Source organism: Panthera leo, chromosome B1 (assembly GCF_018350215.1).
Source record: "Panthera leo isolate Ple1 chromosome B1, P.leo_Ple1_pat1.1, whole genome shotgun sequence".
NCBI lineage: Eukaryota > Metazoa > Chordata > Mammalia > Carnivora > Felidae > Panthera > Panthera leo.
In genome coordinates, this window is record NC_056682.1 from 21,140,773 (window position 1) to 21,158,484 (window position 17,712).

Consider the following 17,712-nt stretch of genomic DNA (forward strand, 5'->3'; position numbering starts at 1 on the left):
TGTGGTAGGTGTTGTTAGTATCCCTGCGTTGCAGATGTAGAAACTCAGGCATAGCCCAGTTAAGTAACTGCCCAAGACCCAGAGAAGTTCAGAAACTGTTGAGACCTTTAGCTCTCATTCATTCATTTTTCACCATTGTATCATATTATATTTTACAACTATACCAGAGTTCTAAAAGTTATTCTTATCCTTGTCTCCTTCTCTCTCTTTCTCTTTTTGTTTATCATCACAAAGCTGTTAACTGGCTAATACATGACTCATGGTTGAGCGTTTCCATCTAGGAGTAGAATTTCTGAGTTAGAGGGTATGTGGATTTTAACATTACTAGATATTGCCAAATTCTTTCCCAAAGTGTGTACGTGGACTTAACAGACCTGATAGCAAGATATACAAGTTCTCACTACTCCACAGACTCACCAACAGTTGGCATTGACATTATTTGGTGATACACCTACTCATTGATCTAGCAGTATTACTTTTGGGAATTTATTGTAAAGAGTTGATAGCATACACACATGATGTACATGGTGATTTATTGAGGCATTGTTTGTAACAGCATATCTTAGAAGAAACTAAAATTTCTTAATAGAGGACCAGTTAAATAATTTTTGTTCTATCCATATAATTAAATTAGTATGTAACCATTAAAAAATGTGGAAGATATTCATGTACTAATAAGGAAAGATTATTAAAGTATATTGTCAGTTTCAAAAAAGCAAGGCAGAGAAGCACCTGGCTGGCTCAGTCAGTGGAGTGTGTGACTCTTAATCCTGGGGTTATAACTTCAAGGCCCACATTGGGTGTAGAGATTACTTAAAAAATAAAATCTTTTTAAAAAAGCATTAAATATAGTGTGACATCTATTATCTGAAAAAGAGGGAGAAAAATAAGAATATATATTTGTATGTATGCAGTTGCCCCAAAATGGTAACCTGGAGAATAGGTGGGAATGGGGTGAACAGAACACAAGGATATGCACCTTTTTTGTATTGTTTCATGTTTTTAACCATATGAAATCATTAATCAAAAAATTAAATTAAAAAAATGCCAGTGTTATTGGTGTGAAGTTGATATCAGTGTGGTTTTACTTCCATCTTCCACATCACTGACAAGTTTGACCTGACATTTATTGGCAGTTCACGTTGGCTCTCTATGACTTGCCTGTTTGTTATTTTTGATCCTTTTTTTCCATAAGATTATTTGTCTTTTTCTTATTGAAAAGACGTATGTTAACATTTATAGCTGTTACAAATATCTCCTCTCAGGAGACATTTACATACTATTCCTGGGGAATCGTTGGGTCCTCAGAAGTTTTGAATTGTCAGTGTTTACTATTTTGTTTCATGTTTCAGCATATTGTTGTTGTGTTGTTTTTTTTTTTTTAAATCCTGGCCTACTTGCTAAACTCTATCCCAGTTTGATCCTGTATAATATCCATAATTACATTTATATTAATTATGGTTATTACGGTTTTCTAGTAAATTTTGATGTGTAGAGGTCAGTTCCTTCCACATAATTCTTCTGATGTCATGAATTTATAGATTATTTGGGATAGAATGGATACGTGATACTGAATTTTCTTCATAATTACATTTAAATCTAACAACCATAATCTTACACCGTGAGTAGACATTTGGGGCTTCTTTGTCTCCATCGCTATGAAATATGTGGCGATGCATTTTTAGCCTTGAAATGAAAGGGAGGAAAATCCCAGTTTAGTAAAGAAAATTGGGTCCCTTTTGAAATTTTTCAAAAATATGACACGCCCTTGAGTGAGGAAGAAAATGAATCTAGGCTGCATCTTGTGGAATAATATTTTCTTGGAGACACAAGTTCTTCCTATTTTTGAAGAGATTTCCTTCTAGAACTAGTAGCACAAACATGACTCATATTTAGTCACTTATGTCCTACGTGTGGAGACTGCAAAACTCGAGTTAGTCAGCATTTCTTTTCAAAAGTAACATGCAGCAAACCCACACTAACAACCGAAGGATTGTGTTGAAGCAGAAAAGGTGAAAACCTAGGGGATTTTCTGATTTTACTAATATGATGGAAATAGTGAGAAAGACGATGTGCCCTTCTCTGTTACCAACTTAGAAATATAATAAAGGTTGCTTCAAACACTTTCTGACTCACAGCCCATTGAGAAAGTTGTGGCATCATGCATTACTTTGTTTTCACCTCATAGTTGAGAAAATGTTGACTTCTTCCTCCCTTCTTTTACAAGAGTTATGTCTTTCTTCTTAGAAAGAAACAGGTTCAGAACCTGTGCTGCCCTTTTCTGTGTGTGTGATGTTTTGAGACTAATTACCACCACCACCACCATCATCCTCATCATCAACTCTGTCATCATTCCTATGAGTCCTCTTTATAAGACTTGCCTGTGATAGTCTAACTCTAAAGTGAAGATTTCCCTTTGTATGTAACTCCTGAAATTGTCTTTCTTAAATAAAAGAATTATCGTTCACTACTTAGGTTAAAATTTTCACCTGTTTCTCTTGGAATAAAATTTAAAATAGAGTAGGAACCAGTAATTTGCAATCTTGTCGATTTCCATTTTCTACAGCTATATTTTGTGTGCTACGTATTTTTTTATTATATTTATATGTAAATTGTTTTAGGCAACTCACACCCTCCTTCTCCCCTAATATTATATCATAAATTCCTTGAAATAAATTTTAGATACTAAATGTTTAAGAAGAAAGCTGTCTGTATAGATACAAGGCTCTGGCAACTAACTCTCCAAAGTGCTCAACTGAGTGGTCCTCCATAGATACAGAGGTCTAATCAAGACATCTCGGATGGCATCTCAGGTGGATACTACCTTGCAATGGTAAATGAATTGACTGCAAGATTATAACTGGGTCAAAAGAGATCAACTTTCCTGGGAATGCGAAGTCCTTGAAGCCAGTAGCTCTTTTGTTATTCATTACTGCCCCAGCACCTAACATAATGCCTGGCACGCCTTAAGTATTCAGTAGACAACAATATCATACTAAAATCATCAACATTGTACTATAATCATCAAACTTGCTAAGTAGGAGACTAGAACTTAATAATCCCAACCACTGAAAAGAAATGATATTCATGTAACGTGATAGAGGTGCTGATTATCACTACAGTGGCAGTCATATTACTGTATATAAATGTATCAAATTAACATGTGTACACCTTAAATTACACAATGGTATATGTCAAATATATATATATTTAAACTAGTTGAATGAGTGAAACAATTATCCAAAGAGATTTTCTGGGCAAGGCTAAAAAACCAAGATAGGCAGGCACTCTTGGCAGGCTAATTTATTTAGTGGAGGACAAAGAAAATCATTTCCTTAGTAATAAAAAAAAAAGTATGCAGAAATGATTTTAACTTATTCTGCCTTCATTGGCTTAAGCAGCTAATGTAAAGAAAGAAAATTCAGAAGAAAAGCTTTTGTACTTTTCTGAACTCCCATTCTCTCTGAATTTTCCTACGTAATTTTCCAAACCAGACAAAATTTGGGGACGTGCATTGATTAGTTTCAGAATTTGGTAGCCTAAATTGCACCATGCTGTGCATTATTCATTGTCAGAATTTTTACTATGACTGTGTGAGCTTATTGCAAAAATGAGAGTGGTCAGTGCTATCCATGACTGTTTTTTAAATTTCTCCGTGAAAGTGCCATCTGCTTTCATGAATGCAGGGTGGATTCACTTTTTTTTCCAGCTTGGTTAAGAATTTGTATCTTGAAACTTGAGCTAATAGACACCACGAGTCTGACTTTTTTCCAAAGGTATTTTAGCTTCTCTTAGAGCTCCCCATGCAAGAGCTTATCAGAATGTCCATATTTCAGTTCTTAACCTTGAACTCTTTTTCACCTCGACTCAGTACTCTGGGGAAGCAGGAGCCCCTGTAAATGGCATTGATGTGTCCCTAGAGGGGAGGCCATGACCACCACCGACTGGGTTGAGGTGTTAAGCTCTTGGTGCTTGCTCATGCTAACCAAAAAGGTCTACGTTGCCTTCACTGTGGAGAGGGAGGGCCCAGGTCTTCTTAAAGGGCAGGAAAGTTTTTCCTGCTCTTCTGGTGAAGAAAGAGGACCCGGAGTGGATAGCAAATGGTCAGGTCCCTAAGTAGATTGGGTCCAGGAGTATTAAGGACAGTGAGTTCTGGGTGTTTATCTCTCCTTTGGTCCTACACCAGGTATGGTGCAATAAAGGCTCCAGCGTGACACAAGCTGGGCATCCTTTGGCTGTGGGAGGCCACAAGAGGACCTGACAGGAGCTCCACGGTTCCTAGCTCACCTCTTTGTTACTCAGAAAGCCTGTGTGTAATAGGCATGTTGAGAAATCTCACCTATTACTTCCTTATTTAATTTAATCATAACTTTGCAATTCCTTAGTGTTGTATAGTGAAGAAAGTAGGTGATTCCCGCCTTACTGAAAACCTCCCAATTTCCTTTTTAAAACTTATTTTAAGGAAATGTTGTAAGTCTGGTACAACGATTACATGTCTCTTGAACTTCAAGCTAGCGGGTGTGTCCTGTCTAGTGACATTCTAGCCGACTGACTGAAGAGAGGTGCAGATGCCAGATTTGCATGGGGAGGAGGGTGTAGTGTCTTGTGGTAGTAATTCCAGTAAGAACCCTCTGCGTCCAGCTAGGTTGGACCATCTATTCTTGGGGCAAGATTTTCCTCCAGAGTATCAGTGTTCCCGGTACGGGATTTCCTCCGGAGTGTCAGTGCTGGAGCCTTGAAGTCTCTGAAGTCGTTAATAATCTTCCCTGAAATGTCTTTGGCTCAATGGTGAAATTACACTTGGAGTCTGAGAATGTCACTTTTGTGGTCCTTTTATCTCCTGCTCACTGTCGTGCACCAGTCTGGTAACAAAGACAGTGGAGGCAGGTCGGGGTGGGGAGGTACCATCACAGGACGATTTTCATGAGCTGTGGAGAGGAGGCTTGGCGCTTGCTTGGGGTGGGTTTCTGTTGCCTTCAGTTCCATCTTTGTAGAGGAGTGAGTGTGGGCTGGAGGTAGACCGAGGACAGGCAGCTAATGCATTTCCCTGTTGTTACTGCTCCTTGAGGACTCTTGAAATGACCAAGAAGAAGGTGCTTGACTTCTGGAAAATAGCAGCCACTTTGGCAAAATCCAGGGAAATGCCATCTAGGCGATCTTCACATTGAAAAAAGATCGACTGGCTGATGTCAAAGCGAAATACATACTGAGCCACACGTCAGCGATTACTGTTGCTACCTCTAACATTTTTGTTAGACCTAGTGGTTTATAAAGTGCTTTGTCGTGGGTGTTACCTGAGTTGATCCTTACATCGACCTGTCGGGTATTATTTCTGTGTGTCATCAGTTTCAGAGGTCAGTGTAGTTTGACATTCCTGAAGGTCATGAAATTGGCAAATTGAAGCTACGTTCTGAAATGCTGATTCTGACTGAATCACGAGATCATTCCAAGGCTCCAGAGTTTACACTGTGGGAATCACCACTAGTGATGGGCAGAAAGAATAAAATCATTTCTTACCATCTGTAAAATCAACATGTAAGAAACAGAAGTAAAGCTGTTAAATTGTGTGGTACCAAGTCAGATCTAGAGAGTTACCCGAGCTGGAAGTGCAGGGAGGAAATTTCTTGAAGGAGGTGGAGTTGGGTTGTCCCTCGAGAATGGAGGAGATTTGGGAAAACCCAACGGAAGAAGTTTCTAGGGAGGGCACTGGCTGGACTGCTTTCTTGGAGGCAGGAGTGCACATGTTGTGTGCTGGGGACAGAGAAATGGCCCTGGGGGCTCACCCCTGGTGCTTGCCTCCCACTGTCAGGCTATCTTTCACTCAAAACAGGTAGCGAAATTGTTTTCAGCTACCAGGATGCCGAATTATAATTTGTCCCTTCTTGAGGTGAGAAATGCCCACCTGTTCCGAACTGTCTTGCTGCTCACAGTGCCCGTAGACAGAACGGGCAGTGCACAAGGACAGGTTGCTAAAGAGTGTTTGCTTCTCTTTGTGAGGATTTCATGGAATCACCAGCTCTTCATTTCTCCAAAGTAGCTGTTGGTAACTCGGTTAAGAAAATGTATACGCGCAATGTATAAGTATGCTGAATGGAATTTCTTGTGGCAGTTCACAAAGCATTACTGGATTGCCTAAAAATTCCCCTTGTGTTTTCCGTGACAGGTTTGTGATTCTTACCCTACTGAACTGTATGTTCCCAAATCGGCCACAGCACACATCATCGTGGGGAGTTCCAAATTCCGGAGCAGACGGCGATTTCCTGCCCTTTCTTACTACTATAGAGATAACCACGTAAGTCTCAAGGCATGCTTTTGTTTTATGCTTTGCTTTTCTTGTTTTATCATAAACAGGCACTCTCTAGCAGTGTTCTGCTGTGTGCGTGTGTGTTTGGGTTCTTAAAGGGATGTGGATATTGCTGTATGTGGCATGACACAACACAACTATGCTTGAACTCTTACCTTATGTAGAAGTCGACCTTTCATGTTTATTTGATAATAAAGTAATGGGGATACAGTCAGAAAACAGTTAAATGTAATCATTCAAGTGAGTTCCTATCCTTTTTTTTTTAATTAAAAAATTTTTTTTGTTAATGTTTTTATTTATTTTTGAGACAGAGAGAGACAGAGCTTGAGCAGGGGAGGGGCAGAGAGAGAGGGAGGCACAGAATCCGAAGCAGGCTCCAGGCTCTGAGCTGTCAACACAGAGCCCGATGTGGGGCTTGAACTCAGACCACAAGATCATGACCTGAGCCGAAGTCGGATGCTCAACCAACTGAGCCACCCAGGTGCCCCAACCTGTCCTTTTCTAAGTGGTCACCTCGGACAGCTCTGTGCTTATTCCAACAGTGCTGGAGATCCTTCGAAACACCTGCTTTAGAAAAGCTCCCGGAATCCATGGCACCTTCTTTTTTTAATGGCACACTTTTTTGAGTGTCCTCTGCATAAGATATCTTTGTTTATGGAGAATGGGTTTTATTTTTAAAATATTGTTTATAAAAGCTAGGATTTGATTTGTCTGCAGCTAACAGAGACTCTAAGTAAACACTGCATTAAACAAGATAGAACTTTTTTTTTCCTCTCACACATAACACTCCAGAGGTGGGCAGTCTAGGCCTGGAATCCTGTTCTCCACTACTCAGCCCGCAGGGACCCAAGCTCCTTGCACCCTTCTGGTCTGCCTTTCCGAGTCTTTGGCGCAAATTGAGGGACATAGTAGATGACTTAGTAGCAGCCATCACTTCCGCACAGCAGCAGGTGGAGGAGGGCTAATGAGCCCTCACAGCTTTCTGAGGAAGCCTCCGGAAACTGCCATGAGACTTCTGCTCACAGAAGTGATGAACTTCACAGGGCAGGCAAGAAAATGCAGTCTTAAGGGTAACTGTGGAAACAGCTAAAACTTGTGGTTCCATTTCTGTGAAGGACAGGAAAACAAAAACAGGAGTCCACAATGGCCCTTGCCACACATTTCAGGAATTACTTGACCTTAGCCAGGTGAAAAGTTTGGTTTTCAAGCTAGATGTTATAGTTGTCGATTGAAAGCCAAGTTAATAGCCATAAATAATTGTAACAGATGTCTGTGAGTGTGTATGCACATGCATGTACCGATGGGCAGGGGGGTCGGGTAGGGGCTGTGTCTGATTCTAGAAGGAGGTTTCCAAAAATACCGTGAACAATGCCATCTTCTTCAGGGTAAGCATACAGCCTTCTGTGTCGCCTGCTTTGGAGGAAAATGTTCATTTAGCAGTGTAATTTCCATTAATTGGAAGGATATAAATGGTCTTATTTTTCGTTAAACTCACTGCTCTGAAATGGGGTCTAAAAAAGGCAAGGATAGTATTAATGTTCTGTATTACTTGACTCCAACTATATTTAAGCCTACACAGAACTGGAACAGGTACTGAAAGTCAAATAAAGATAGGAATTTCTTTAAAAAAAACCCATGATGGAATGAATAGGGAATTTCATGACATTGTATTTGAAATTAGGATACCAGTAGCATTGGCACTTTTTGGAGCATCCATTCGTAAAGAAGTAAGAGAGGGAGGATCTTTTATTCTTTTATTGTTGTTTAGAGGTAAGGGTGGGCTGGGTATTTAAAAAGTGAGCCCAGGGGCGCCTGGGTGGCTCAATGGGTTGAGCGTCCGACTTCGGCTCAGGTCATGATCTCATGGTTCATGAGTTCGAGTCCTGTGTTGGGCTCTGTGCTGACAGCTCAGAGCCTAGAGCCAGCTTCAGATTCTGTGTCTCCCCCTCTCTCTGCCCCTCCCCCGCTCACTCTGTCTCTCTCAAAGATAAAAACATTTAAAAAATTTAAAGTGAGCATAGTATCCATCCTACTGCCTTTCCTTCTGTTTTGATATTCTTGAGAAAAGGATTTTTTTTTTTTTTTTTTGGTCACTGTGAGTATTGCAAAGGGCAAGTGTGTGCTGTCTCAGAATGGGTTAGAAGTTTTAGCAATTAGAGCTCAGAGGCCAGCCTCTTCACCTGCTGACCTCAGATTCTCATTGTTCCATTGCTGCTCTTGTGTGCCATTCGTTCTTTGATCTCCAGGCTTGAAAATGAATCATAACAGCCATCAGTTATAGTTTAAAATAATTGATTTCTTGTATTTAGAACTTCAAGGAAGACAATACTTCATGTTTTAGCTCTTCTTACAAAGTAAGGAACAGAGACGTGTTTCTTTTTTTTATATAAGTTTTTTTGTTTACTTTTGAGAGAGAGAGAGAGACAGAGAGAGAGTGCACAAGCATGGAGGAGGGGCAGAGATGGAGACGAAATCCTAAGCAGGCTCTGCGCTGTCAGCACAAAGCCCGATGTGGGGCTTGAACCCATGAGCCGTGACATCATGACCTGAGCCGAAGTCCAATCTTCAGCTGACCGAGCCACCCAGGCACCCCACAGAGATGTGTTTCTAAGCGTTGTTGATGAGCTGGTTTCTGCAGGGAAATACTTAGTGTGCCCTTACATGCATACCCACTCTCCCACCCCCATGAATTAACTCTCTGCTGCAGGTAGCATTATGATCCATTTTGTTTTTTATAACATTTGGGTTTTAATATCAAAGTTAACTGTGTAAATCCTTCTGATGCAACCAGGGATTTTTATAAAGGGAAATATGATCGGGGTGGATTTCTGTGGTTAAATGGAAGATGTTTGAGATAACAAAGCAGCAGTTCATGCTGTCGTTGCTTAGGAAAACTCATACCTAAACCAGGCAGTCTTCCATGCAAAGTAAACAGATAGAAATCGTGTAAATGGTGTAAATGTGCTGATCTTTCTTTCTTCCCTTTTGTGGTTTCAGACTTTATAGACTTAAGAATGTGTATTTCTGGGGTGCCTGAGTGGCTTAGTTGGTTAAGTGCTGACTTCGGCTCAGGTCATGATCTCATGGTTCATGGGTTCGAGCCCTGTGTCAGGCTCTCTGCTGACAGCTCAGAGCCTGGAGCCTGCTTTGGATTTTTGGTTTCCCTCTTTCTCTGCCCCTACCCTGCTTGCTCTCTTTCTCTGTCTCTCAAAAATGAATAAACATTAAAAAAAAAAAAGAATATGTATTCCTACCCCAATAAAACTTATGCTTGTGAATAAGAATATCGTATTCTTTAGTTAAACTGCTATTTCCCACATATCCTTTTGTTACCAAAGAGACACTTCTGATGGAGAGGTGGCTTGGCTAATGTGGGGTGTGGGACCCGAAAGTTAGGTTAAGAGAAGCTTGGAGTGCACATCATTGCATGAACTAGAAGTCCTGTGGAGAATCCTTTGATAGAAATGCCTCTGCTGAGGGTACATAATTCCTTTTGCATCAGTTTTTATCATATGTGGTGTTAAAATCATATCCTATTCACTTGTTGGTGAGATTAGGACTCCTGCCCTAGGGCTCCAGAGAAGGCTGAGCCCATGACACCCGACACCAGACAAATGAAGTTGTCAGCAGTGTATTTGTTGTGCACACTCACTTCCCAGGAGGGGAGGACATGGCTGCCATACAGGCCATGCAGGGCTGCACTCAGGAATAGAGGGAACCAGGAGGGATTGTGGGAGTCGGGCTTTGTAGTACCAAGAGGGTGAGGTGACCTCAGGTTCCTGCGAGGATGTGATTGGCTTGGTTAATTCCATGGGCTGGCAGGTGCCTGAAACCCTCAGCTCAGACTTGAGCAGGAGCTACATCTGGTCCATAGGGAGAATTGTCCAGCCAGGGAGCTTTGTCCATAGGAGCAGATGTAAAGGGGAGCTGGCCCTCCCAATTTTACCAGATGTCACAGGCAGTGCAGAATAATACTTTTAGGCCTTGAACTGCATATGGGTTATATAAAGCCATCCAGACTCCCTTTGGGTATCAAACTATTAACAGCTTTGTACATAACAATGAGAGATATATAAATTATAAATGTCACTTACGTTCAGAAGCCTGTGCCTGTTTGTTATTTACCAGCCCTTAGAATTGCTGTATCCTTTGTTCTTTCTTATTAAATGTTTTAATTATTTTTAAGAAAGCAGTTGTGCTTTAAATTGTGACTAAGGTGGTCTCCTAATTTCACAGCACAGATCTCTGGGAAACTCTGCAAGATTCCCAAAGAGGTGATTTCCCGTAAGAAAAATACAGACCGTCTTTCCTCCTTTTATAACTAATAGTTCTTGAAACTCACTATGTCTTAGGCACAGTTCTAAGAATGTTATATACTTCATCACACTCTGTAGTTTTTCTATTATTTTCCTCATATTATAGATGAGAAAACCCAGGTTCAAAGACAATAGGTCAGTTAGCCAAGATTAGATAGTGAGTGAGAGCAAACCATGGATTAAAAGCCAGACCTTCCTGAATGCTGCATCTTAATTCTCTATCATGCTTCCTGACTTATGATTTTGTCATGTTATATTATTTTGGCTAAGAATCCCAGATCAGAAAATATTATGCCTGGATGCAGTGTCTGGCTTCCCTAATTATTAGCTATAATTAGCCCTAATTACTGACAGCGAGTAGTAAGTTACTTCCCTTCTCTGTGCCTTGGTTGCCTCATTTATAAAATGGAGCAAGTCATAGATGTTATTGCATATGGTAGTTGAGAAGATAAAAATATGACAAAGGCTTTGTGATAGTGCTGCCATATAGCACACATTCAGAAAATGTTGGATATTTTAATTATTAGTAGCGTTGTAAATGAGGGGCTCATGACAGTTTACCATGGAAGAGCTTTACCTCTGCTCTCAGATGGGTGACATCAGTAAGAAAGGCCACCAGCGAATGGTAATAGTCTGTCACCAGTGTGACTGTCTGGGGCGTGGACAGGGCGAACAGAAGCACTGTAAGACTACTTACTGTGCCACACAAAACTGGTGACTGTATGTTCCCTCTGACGCGGGGAAGAACTCTGTGTGGAGCATGTCTATGGGTTATTAAGAAAATATAACTATGAAATATTAAAGTACAGTTGGTTTAATGGGTTTAATATATCTGGTTTAATTTATTGGCCACATTTCATGGTGTAACTCTGCTCTGACTTAACCCTTCACTTAAAACTAGCGGCTGTCAGCCTGCAGGTCATTGTCATTCCCTGGTTTCATTTCACAATGGAAGTCCCACTTGCTCAGTGAGCGTAGGTGTGGTATGTGCGTTCTCACCAGGTAAATGTGTCTCCTTCCCCTCTAACTCTTCTGATAGTCGAAGAAATTGCCTGGTGGTAGCTGCCTTCACTAGTACTTCTTTAACCCAGATGAAGCTCTAGATCGAATTGTTCTCTTACCCGCCAGAATTCCCTCAGGGCAGCAGGGCAAGCCCTGACCCCCCGAAGAGCAGAAGAAATAGAAAGAACCCCCGAGTAAAGCCCCAAGAAAGCCCTCTGTGGCCCTTATCTTTCTATCCATCGGATGTTGCTTGTCTTTTGTCACCCAGCCCGCCTTTGGTCCCTGCCCTGCTTCACCTCTCTCCCGGACCAAGCCCTTGCCGGCCATCCCCATCCGTGTTCAGGCCCTCCGTCCCTCTCTTCTCCAGCTGCAGGTGCACTTCTGCCAACAGCTCAAGAGTTGTGCAACTCTGGAGAAGCTCTGCCGCCCCTTTGCTTTGCTTGCCACCGTCCCATGCCCTTCGCTCCTGAATTCTGAACCTGGCTGCTGGGCTCAGAGTTCTTCACCCACCTCGGTGATTGCCCCTTGCTGTCACAGACTGCAACTGGAACTCTCTGGCAGTTGTCCGGTTATGTGTCTGGCTGTGGTGTGGTTCTCGGTCTTGTCAGCAGGTCCTCAGCTGCAATGGTGTAGGTGGTGTAAATGGTGTAGATGGTGTAGGTGGCGTAGATGGTGTAGGTAGTGTAGATGGTGTTGATGGTGTAGGTGGTGTAGGTGGTGTTGATGGTGTAGGTGGTGTAAGTGGTATAGGTGGAGTTGATGGTGTAGGTGGTGTGGTGTAGATGGTGTAGGTGGTGTTGATGGTGTAGGTGGTGTAGATGGTGTAGATGGTGTTAATGGTGAGGATGATGTAGGTGATGTGGGTGTTGTTGATGGTGTAGGTGGTGTTGATGGTGTAGGTGGTGTGGTGTAGATGGTGTAGGTGGTGTAGGTGGTGTAGATGGTGTAGGTGGTGTTAATGGTGAGGATGATGTAGGTGATGTGGGTGTTGTTGATGGTGTAGGTGGTGTAGATGGTGTAGGTGGTGTTAATGGTGAGGATGATGTAGGTGTTGTAGGTGTTGTTGATGTGTAGGTGGTGTAGGTGGTGTAGATAGTGTAGATATTGTAGGTGGTGTAGGTGATATAGGTGGTGTAGGTAGTGTAGATGGTGTTGATGGTGTAGGTGGTGTTGATGGTGTAGGTGGTGTTGATGGTGTAGGTGGTGTAAGTGGTATAGGTGGTGTAAGTGGTATAGGTGGTGTTGATGGTGTAGGTGGTGTGGTGTAGATGGTGTAGGTGGTGTTGATGGTGTAGGTGGTGTAGATGGTGTAGGTGGTGTTAATGGTGAGGATGATGTAGGTGATGTGGGTGTTGTTGATGGTGTAGGTGGTGTAGATGGTGTAGGTGGTGTTGATGGTGTAGGTGGTGTTGATGGTGTAGGTGGTGTAGGTGGTGTTAATGGTGAGGATGATGTAGGTGTTGGAGGTGTTGTTGATGGTGTAGGTGGTGTAGGTGGTGTAGATAGTGTAGATGTTGTAGGTGGTGTAGGTGATATAGGTGGTGGAGGTAGATGGTGTTGATGGTGTAGGTGGTGTTGATGGTGTAGGTGGTGTGGTATAGATGGTGCAGATGGTGTTGATGGTGTAGGTGGTGTAGATGGTGTAGGTGGTGTAGATGGTGTAGGTGGTGTTGATGGTGTAGGTGGTGTTGATGGTGCAGGTGGTGTAGATGGTGTAGGTGGTGTTAATGGTGAGGATGATGTAGGTGTTGTAGGTGTTGTTGATGGTGTAGGTGGTGTAGATGGTGTAGATAGTGTAGATGGTGTAGGTGGTGGTGATGGTGTAGGTAGTGAGAAACATTCCCGCCTTCTCCAATGAGGACCACCAAAGCTTCCTGGTCTTCCTGGGAAACCCAAACCCTCACTGAGTGTTCCTGGGTTGAATATTAGGGACACGTAGGCTGTGCTTGGACTCAGAGCTGGGTTGTCCCTTCAGGGGTAGAGACTTGAAGTGCAGGTGCCCCGAGTGGACTCTGCCATGAGTCTCTTTGGTGAGTTTCCCCTGCTTAGCCTGCCCGCCTGGAGCTAGAGGGTTCTCTTCCTCCCTGACCACCACGCCCTCCATCCTCTTACCCAGTGGGCTCGCAGCCTCAGTGTAGGTTCTTGGAGAGTCATTCCTTTATTTTAAATGTTAACATCTAAGTCCGCAAAAAATACTTTGCCACAGAAGCATAAGTTTTATAGCTATGAGGTTGTATCCGTGCTCACCTAATAATGCAGGGAAAGTTTCGTGCTGTTGTCTTTGTTGTCTGGTGATACGGTTTACTCTGTCAGAATCACAGAATTGGGAAATTGTAGAATAGAACGCAGGCCGATTCCAGAGAAGCCCCCTGCTTCTCTCACACCGGGGCCATCGGGGTGTATGCCTGCTGACCTTAGGTGCCCGAGCTACCAGCTGCCTGGGCTTTCCTCATAGTGAAAACGTTCCCATTTAGCATTAGAGTTGGGTTTTGGTATCTGTTTCTAAATGAGCTGATAAAAAATTTGGAAAGCATTACAAAATAACTTGTTTTTAACTAGTCTTGCTATTAGCAAGTATCCTGTAAATTTTAGGAGAATAGTTATTTATTTTGTATTGCTACCTTCAAGAAAATAATACCTGTGGAAAGGAAAATAAGCTATTTATTTATTTTTAATTTTTTTTAACGTTCATTCATTTTTGAGAGACAGAGAGAGAGATAGAATGTGAGCAGGGGAGGGACAGAGAGAGGGAGACACAGAATCTGAAGCAGGCTCCAGGCTCCGAGCCGTCAGCACAGAGCCCGACACAGGGCTCAAACCCACGAACCGTGAGCTCATGACCTGAACCAAAGTTGGACGTTTACCTGACTGAGGCACCCAGGCACCCTGAAAGTAGGCTACTTAGATGGCTTTACATTTCATCAGTTAGGTCCTATCTCAACATCCATGCACACTCCTAATTTCTTACACTGAGAAACTTTGCACTGTTTGCCCTTGTTGTGGTTTCTTTGGCCTGCATTAAAAAGAAACCAAGCTGGATTTTTGGAAGGCATTCAGACACTTCTACAAGCTGGCGTGGGGTGTAAGTGAGCCCGGGGCTCGTGGTTGGGGACACAGTCTGCAGCTGTCCGTGGGAACAGTGGCGCGCTTTCTGATGCTGTGGCCGCGGCCTCTCCCCTCAGGCCTCCATCTGTCGGAGCAGCCAGCCTCTGTCCGGCTTCAGTGCCCGCTGCCTGGAGGACGAGCAGATGCTTCAGGCCATCAGGAAAGCCAATCCAGGAAGTGACTTCATTTACGTCGTGGACACTCGGCCCAAGGTAAGTGTCGCTGTTCCGTCCCGATGCATGTCTTTGCAGCTCTGAAGCCTGAAACTGGAGACGAGGCAGAGCCAAGGAAATGGACGGCCGTCCCCCACTCAGGGCGCTTCATCTGCAAAGGGGCTGTTCCTCTTTGGCCACCCCACTCGGCCCCGTGTTTCTTCCTGGGTGAGTGTTTTTCCGCCTGTGAGTTTCCTCATCACGTCAGGTACTTTTGATAGTTCCCCTGCTGCTAGGAATGTGCTGGGTATACAGTATACACAACACATGAGTGTGGTTTAATTTTGGAGCTTGCTCTCCTAAATACACCAAATTATTATTATTAAAAAATTTTTTTTAATGTTTTTTTTTTTTAATTTTTAAAATTTATTTTGAGAGAGAGAGAGAGAGTGCACAGGCACGGGAGGGAGAGAGGGAGACACAGAATCCAAAGCAGGCTCCAGGCTCCGTGCTGTCAGCACAGATCCTGACGCGGGGCTTGAACCCACAAGCCGTGAGGTCATGACCTGAGCTGAAGTCAGACGCTCAACTGACTGAGCCACCCAGGCGCCCCAATGTTTATTATTATTATCTTTTTTTTTTTTCAATTTTTTTTAACGTTTATTTATTTTTGAGACAGAGAGAGACAAAGCATGAACAGGGGAGGGTCAGAGAGAGGGAGACACAGAATCTGAAACAGGCTCCAGGCTCCGAGCTGTCAGCACAGAGCCGGACGCGGGGCTCGAACTCATTGACCGCGAGATCGTGACCTGAGCCGAAGTCGGCCACTTAACCGACTCAGCCACCCAGGCGCCCCTATTATTATCTTTTTTTGAGAGAGAGGGAGGGGCAGAGAGAGAGGGGCACAGAGGATCCCAAGTGGGTTCCACACTGACAGCAGAAAGCCTGATGTGGGGCGTGAACTCCTGAACCAAAATGGGAGATCGTGACCTGAGCCGAAGTTGGATGCTTAACTGAGCCACCCAGGAACCCCTACCAAATTATTTTTTTCACTTGTTTCTAAAATGACCTTTTTTTCTCTGACAGTGAATTACTGTGGCTCTCCCACAGTTCAATTTTTGTGAGGTGTTCAGCTGTACTATTTCATATTCACCTTGCAGCAATCTGTATCTGTGACTTGGAAAGATTTACAGTATATAATGTCAAGTGAATGAAAAAGTCACAAAATAGTATGCATGCTCTTTTGTTCATGTAAAAGAAATTACAGGTTTATGAAAATAGAAAGAGATCTGGAAGGATATGTGGCAACCTGTTAAAATTCCATAGAGAAGGGTGGATTTGGGGAGGTAGAGAACTTTCTACATGTCTCTTATTTGTAAATACTATTTAATTATGCATGTATTCATGTACCAATTTTATAATTTAATCAGATGGTCAACAAGAAATCTAGTGGTCGAGGGATAAGCCAAGTCCATCTTGCAGGGTATCTCGATACCACACAGGTTTCCTTTTTTTTTTTTTTTATGCCTGTTAGCATTAGGTCCAATTTAATTTCCAATTTCATGGCCTAGACCCATTTCTTTGTAAACCAGTCAACAACAGGAGTCCTTAGTGGGATGTGCCAGTGAATATATGGAAACAAAATCACCTACAACTACATGAAACATATAGGACAAAATGAGATGACCAAACAAAATGACCTTAATCAACATTTTTGTCATTATAACTTCTTGCCAGTAATGAAAATGTACATGTGCCTATGCCTGAGGAGAGAGTAGTACATGTGGCCCATGCTCCACATGGGTGTGGAAAGGTGTTCAAGATCTAGTATGCGACAAGAGTGAGATACACAAATATGTATGATGTCATCCCATTTATGTAATAATAATTGTAAACATTATATATTATTCTATACATTGAAAAAATGTGAGGGTATGTATGCCAAGCCATTAACAGTGGTTTTTCCTGTGGGGAAAGAGGAGGATTTTCAGAACTTTTTTACCTCATAAATGATAGTTTGAAGATTGTTGTCATCATGAAAAGGTTAAAAGACTGTAAGGACCTTAAATGTTAAACATAGCTACCATATGAGTCAACAGTTCTACTCCTAACTTGAGAGAAATGAAAACACATGTCCATCAAAAACTTACCTGTGAATACTTCTTGATTAATAATAGCTTAAAAGTAGAAACAACCTGGGGCACCTGGATGGCTCTGTTGGTTGAGTGTCCAACTCTTGATTTCGTCTCATGTCATGATCTCGCAGTTCATGAGTTCAAGCCCTGAATCAGGCTCTGTGCTGACAGTGCAGAGCCTGCTTGGGATTCTCTCTCTCTCTCTCTCTCTCTCATCCCTTCCTGGCTCTCTCTCTCTCTCAAAATAAGTAAATAAATAAAAATAGTAGAAACAACCATAGGTCCGTCAACTGAGAATGAGTTAATAAAATGTAGTATATCCATTCAAGGCAATATTATTGGCTATAAAAAGGAATGAAGTACTGATACGTACCACAATGTAGATGAACCTTGAAACTGTTACATGAAGTGAAAGAAGTCGGGCACAGAGGATCACACATTGTGTGATTCCATTTATATGAAATTTTCAGAATAGACAGATCCATAGATACAGAAGGTAGGCTGGTGGTTTCCTTGGGCTAGAAGGATGGGAGGAAACGGGGGGGGGACATGGGTAGAGGGTTTCATTTTGGGGTGATTAAAATGTTCTAAAATTAGATTGTAGTGCCAGTTACACAATGGATATATTACACAAGTGGATGGATTGTATGGTCTGTGAATTCTGTGTCAGTGAAGCTATTTTTAAAAGGAACACAAGG

The 17,712-nt window shown here is 42.4% G+C and overlaps 1 protein-coding gene across 1 annotated transcript in view; it reads left to right on the top strand.

Moving 5' to 3' along the window:
• The window catches only part of MTMR7 (myotubularin related protein 7), a 106,503-nt gene that overhangs the window by 53,916 nt on the left and 34,875 nt on the right, over nt 1–17,712 (top strand). Inside the window, exons 5-6 of the mRNA XM_042934391.1 lie at nt 6,164–6,292; nt 14,805–14,939. Of these exons, the coding sequence (XP_042790325.1) occupies nt 6,164–6,292; nt 14,805–14,939 (264 nt within the window). The remainder of the gene's footprint in view (nt 1–6,163; nt 6,293–14,804; nt 14,940–17,712) is intronic.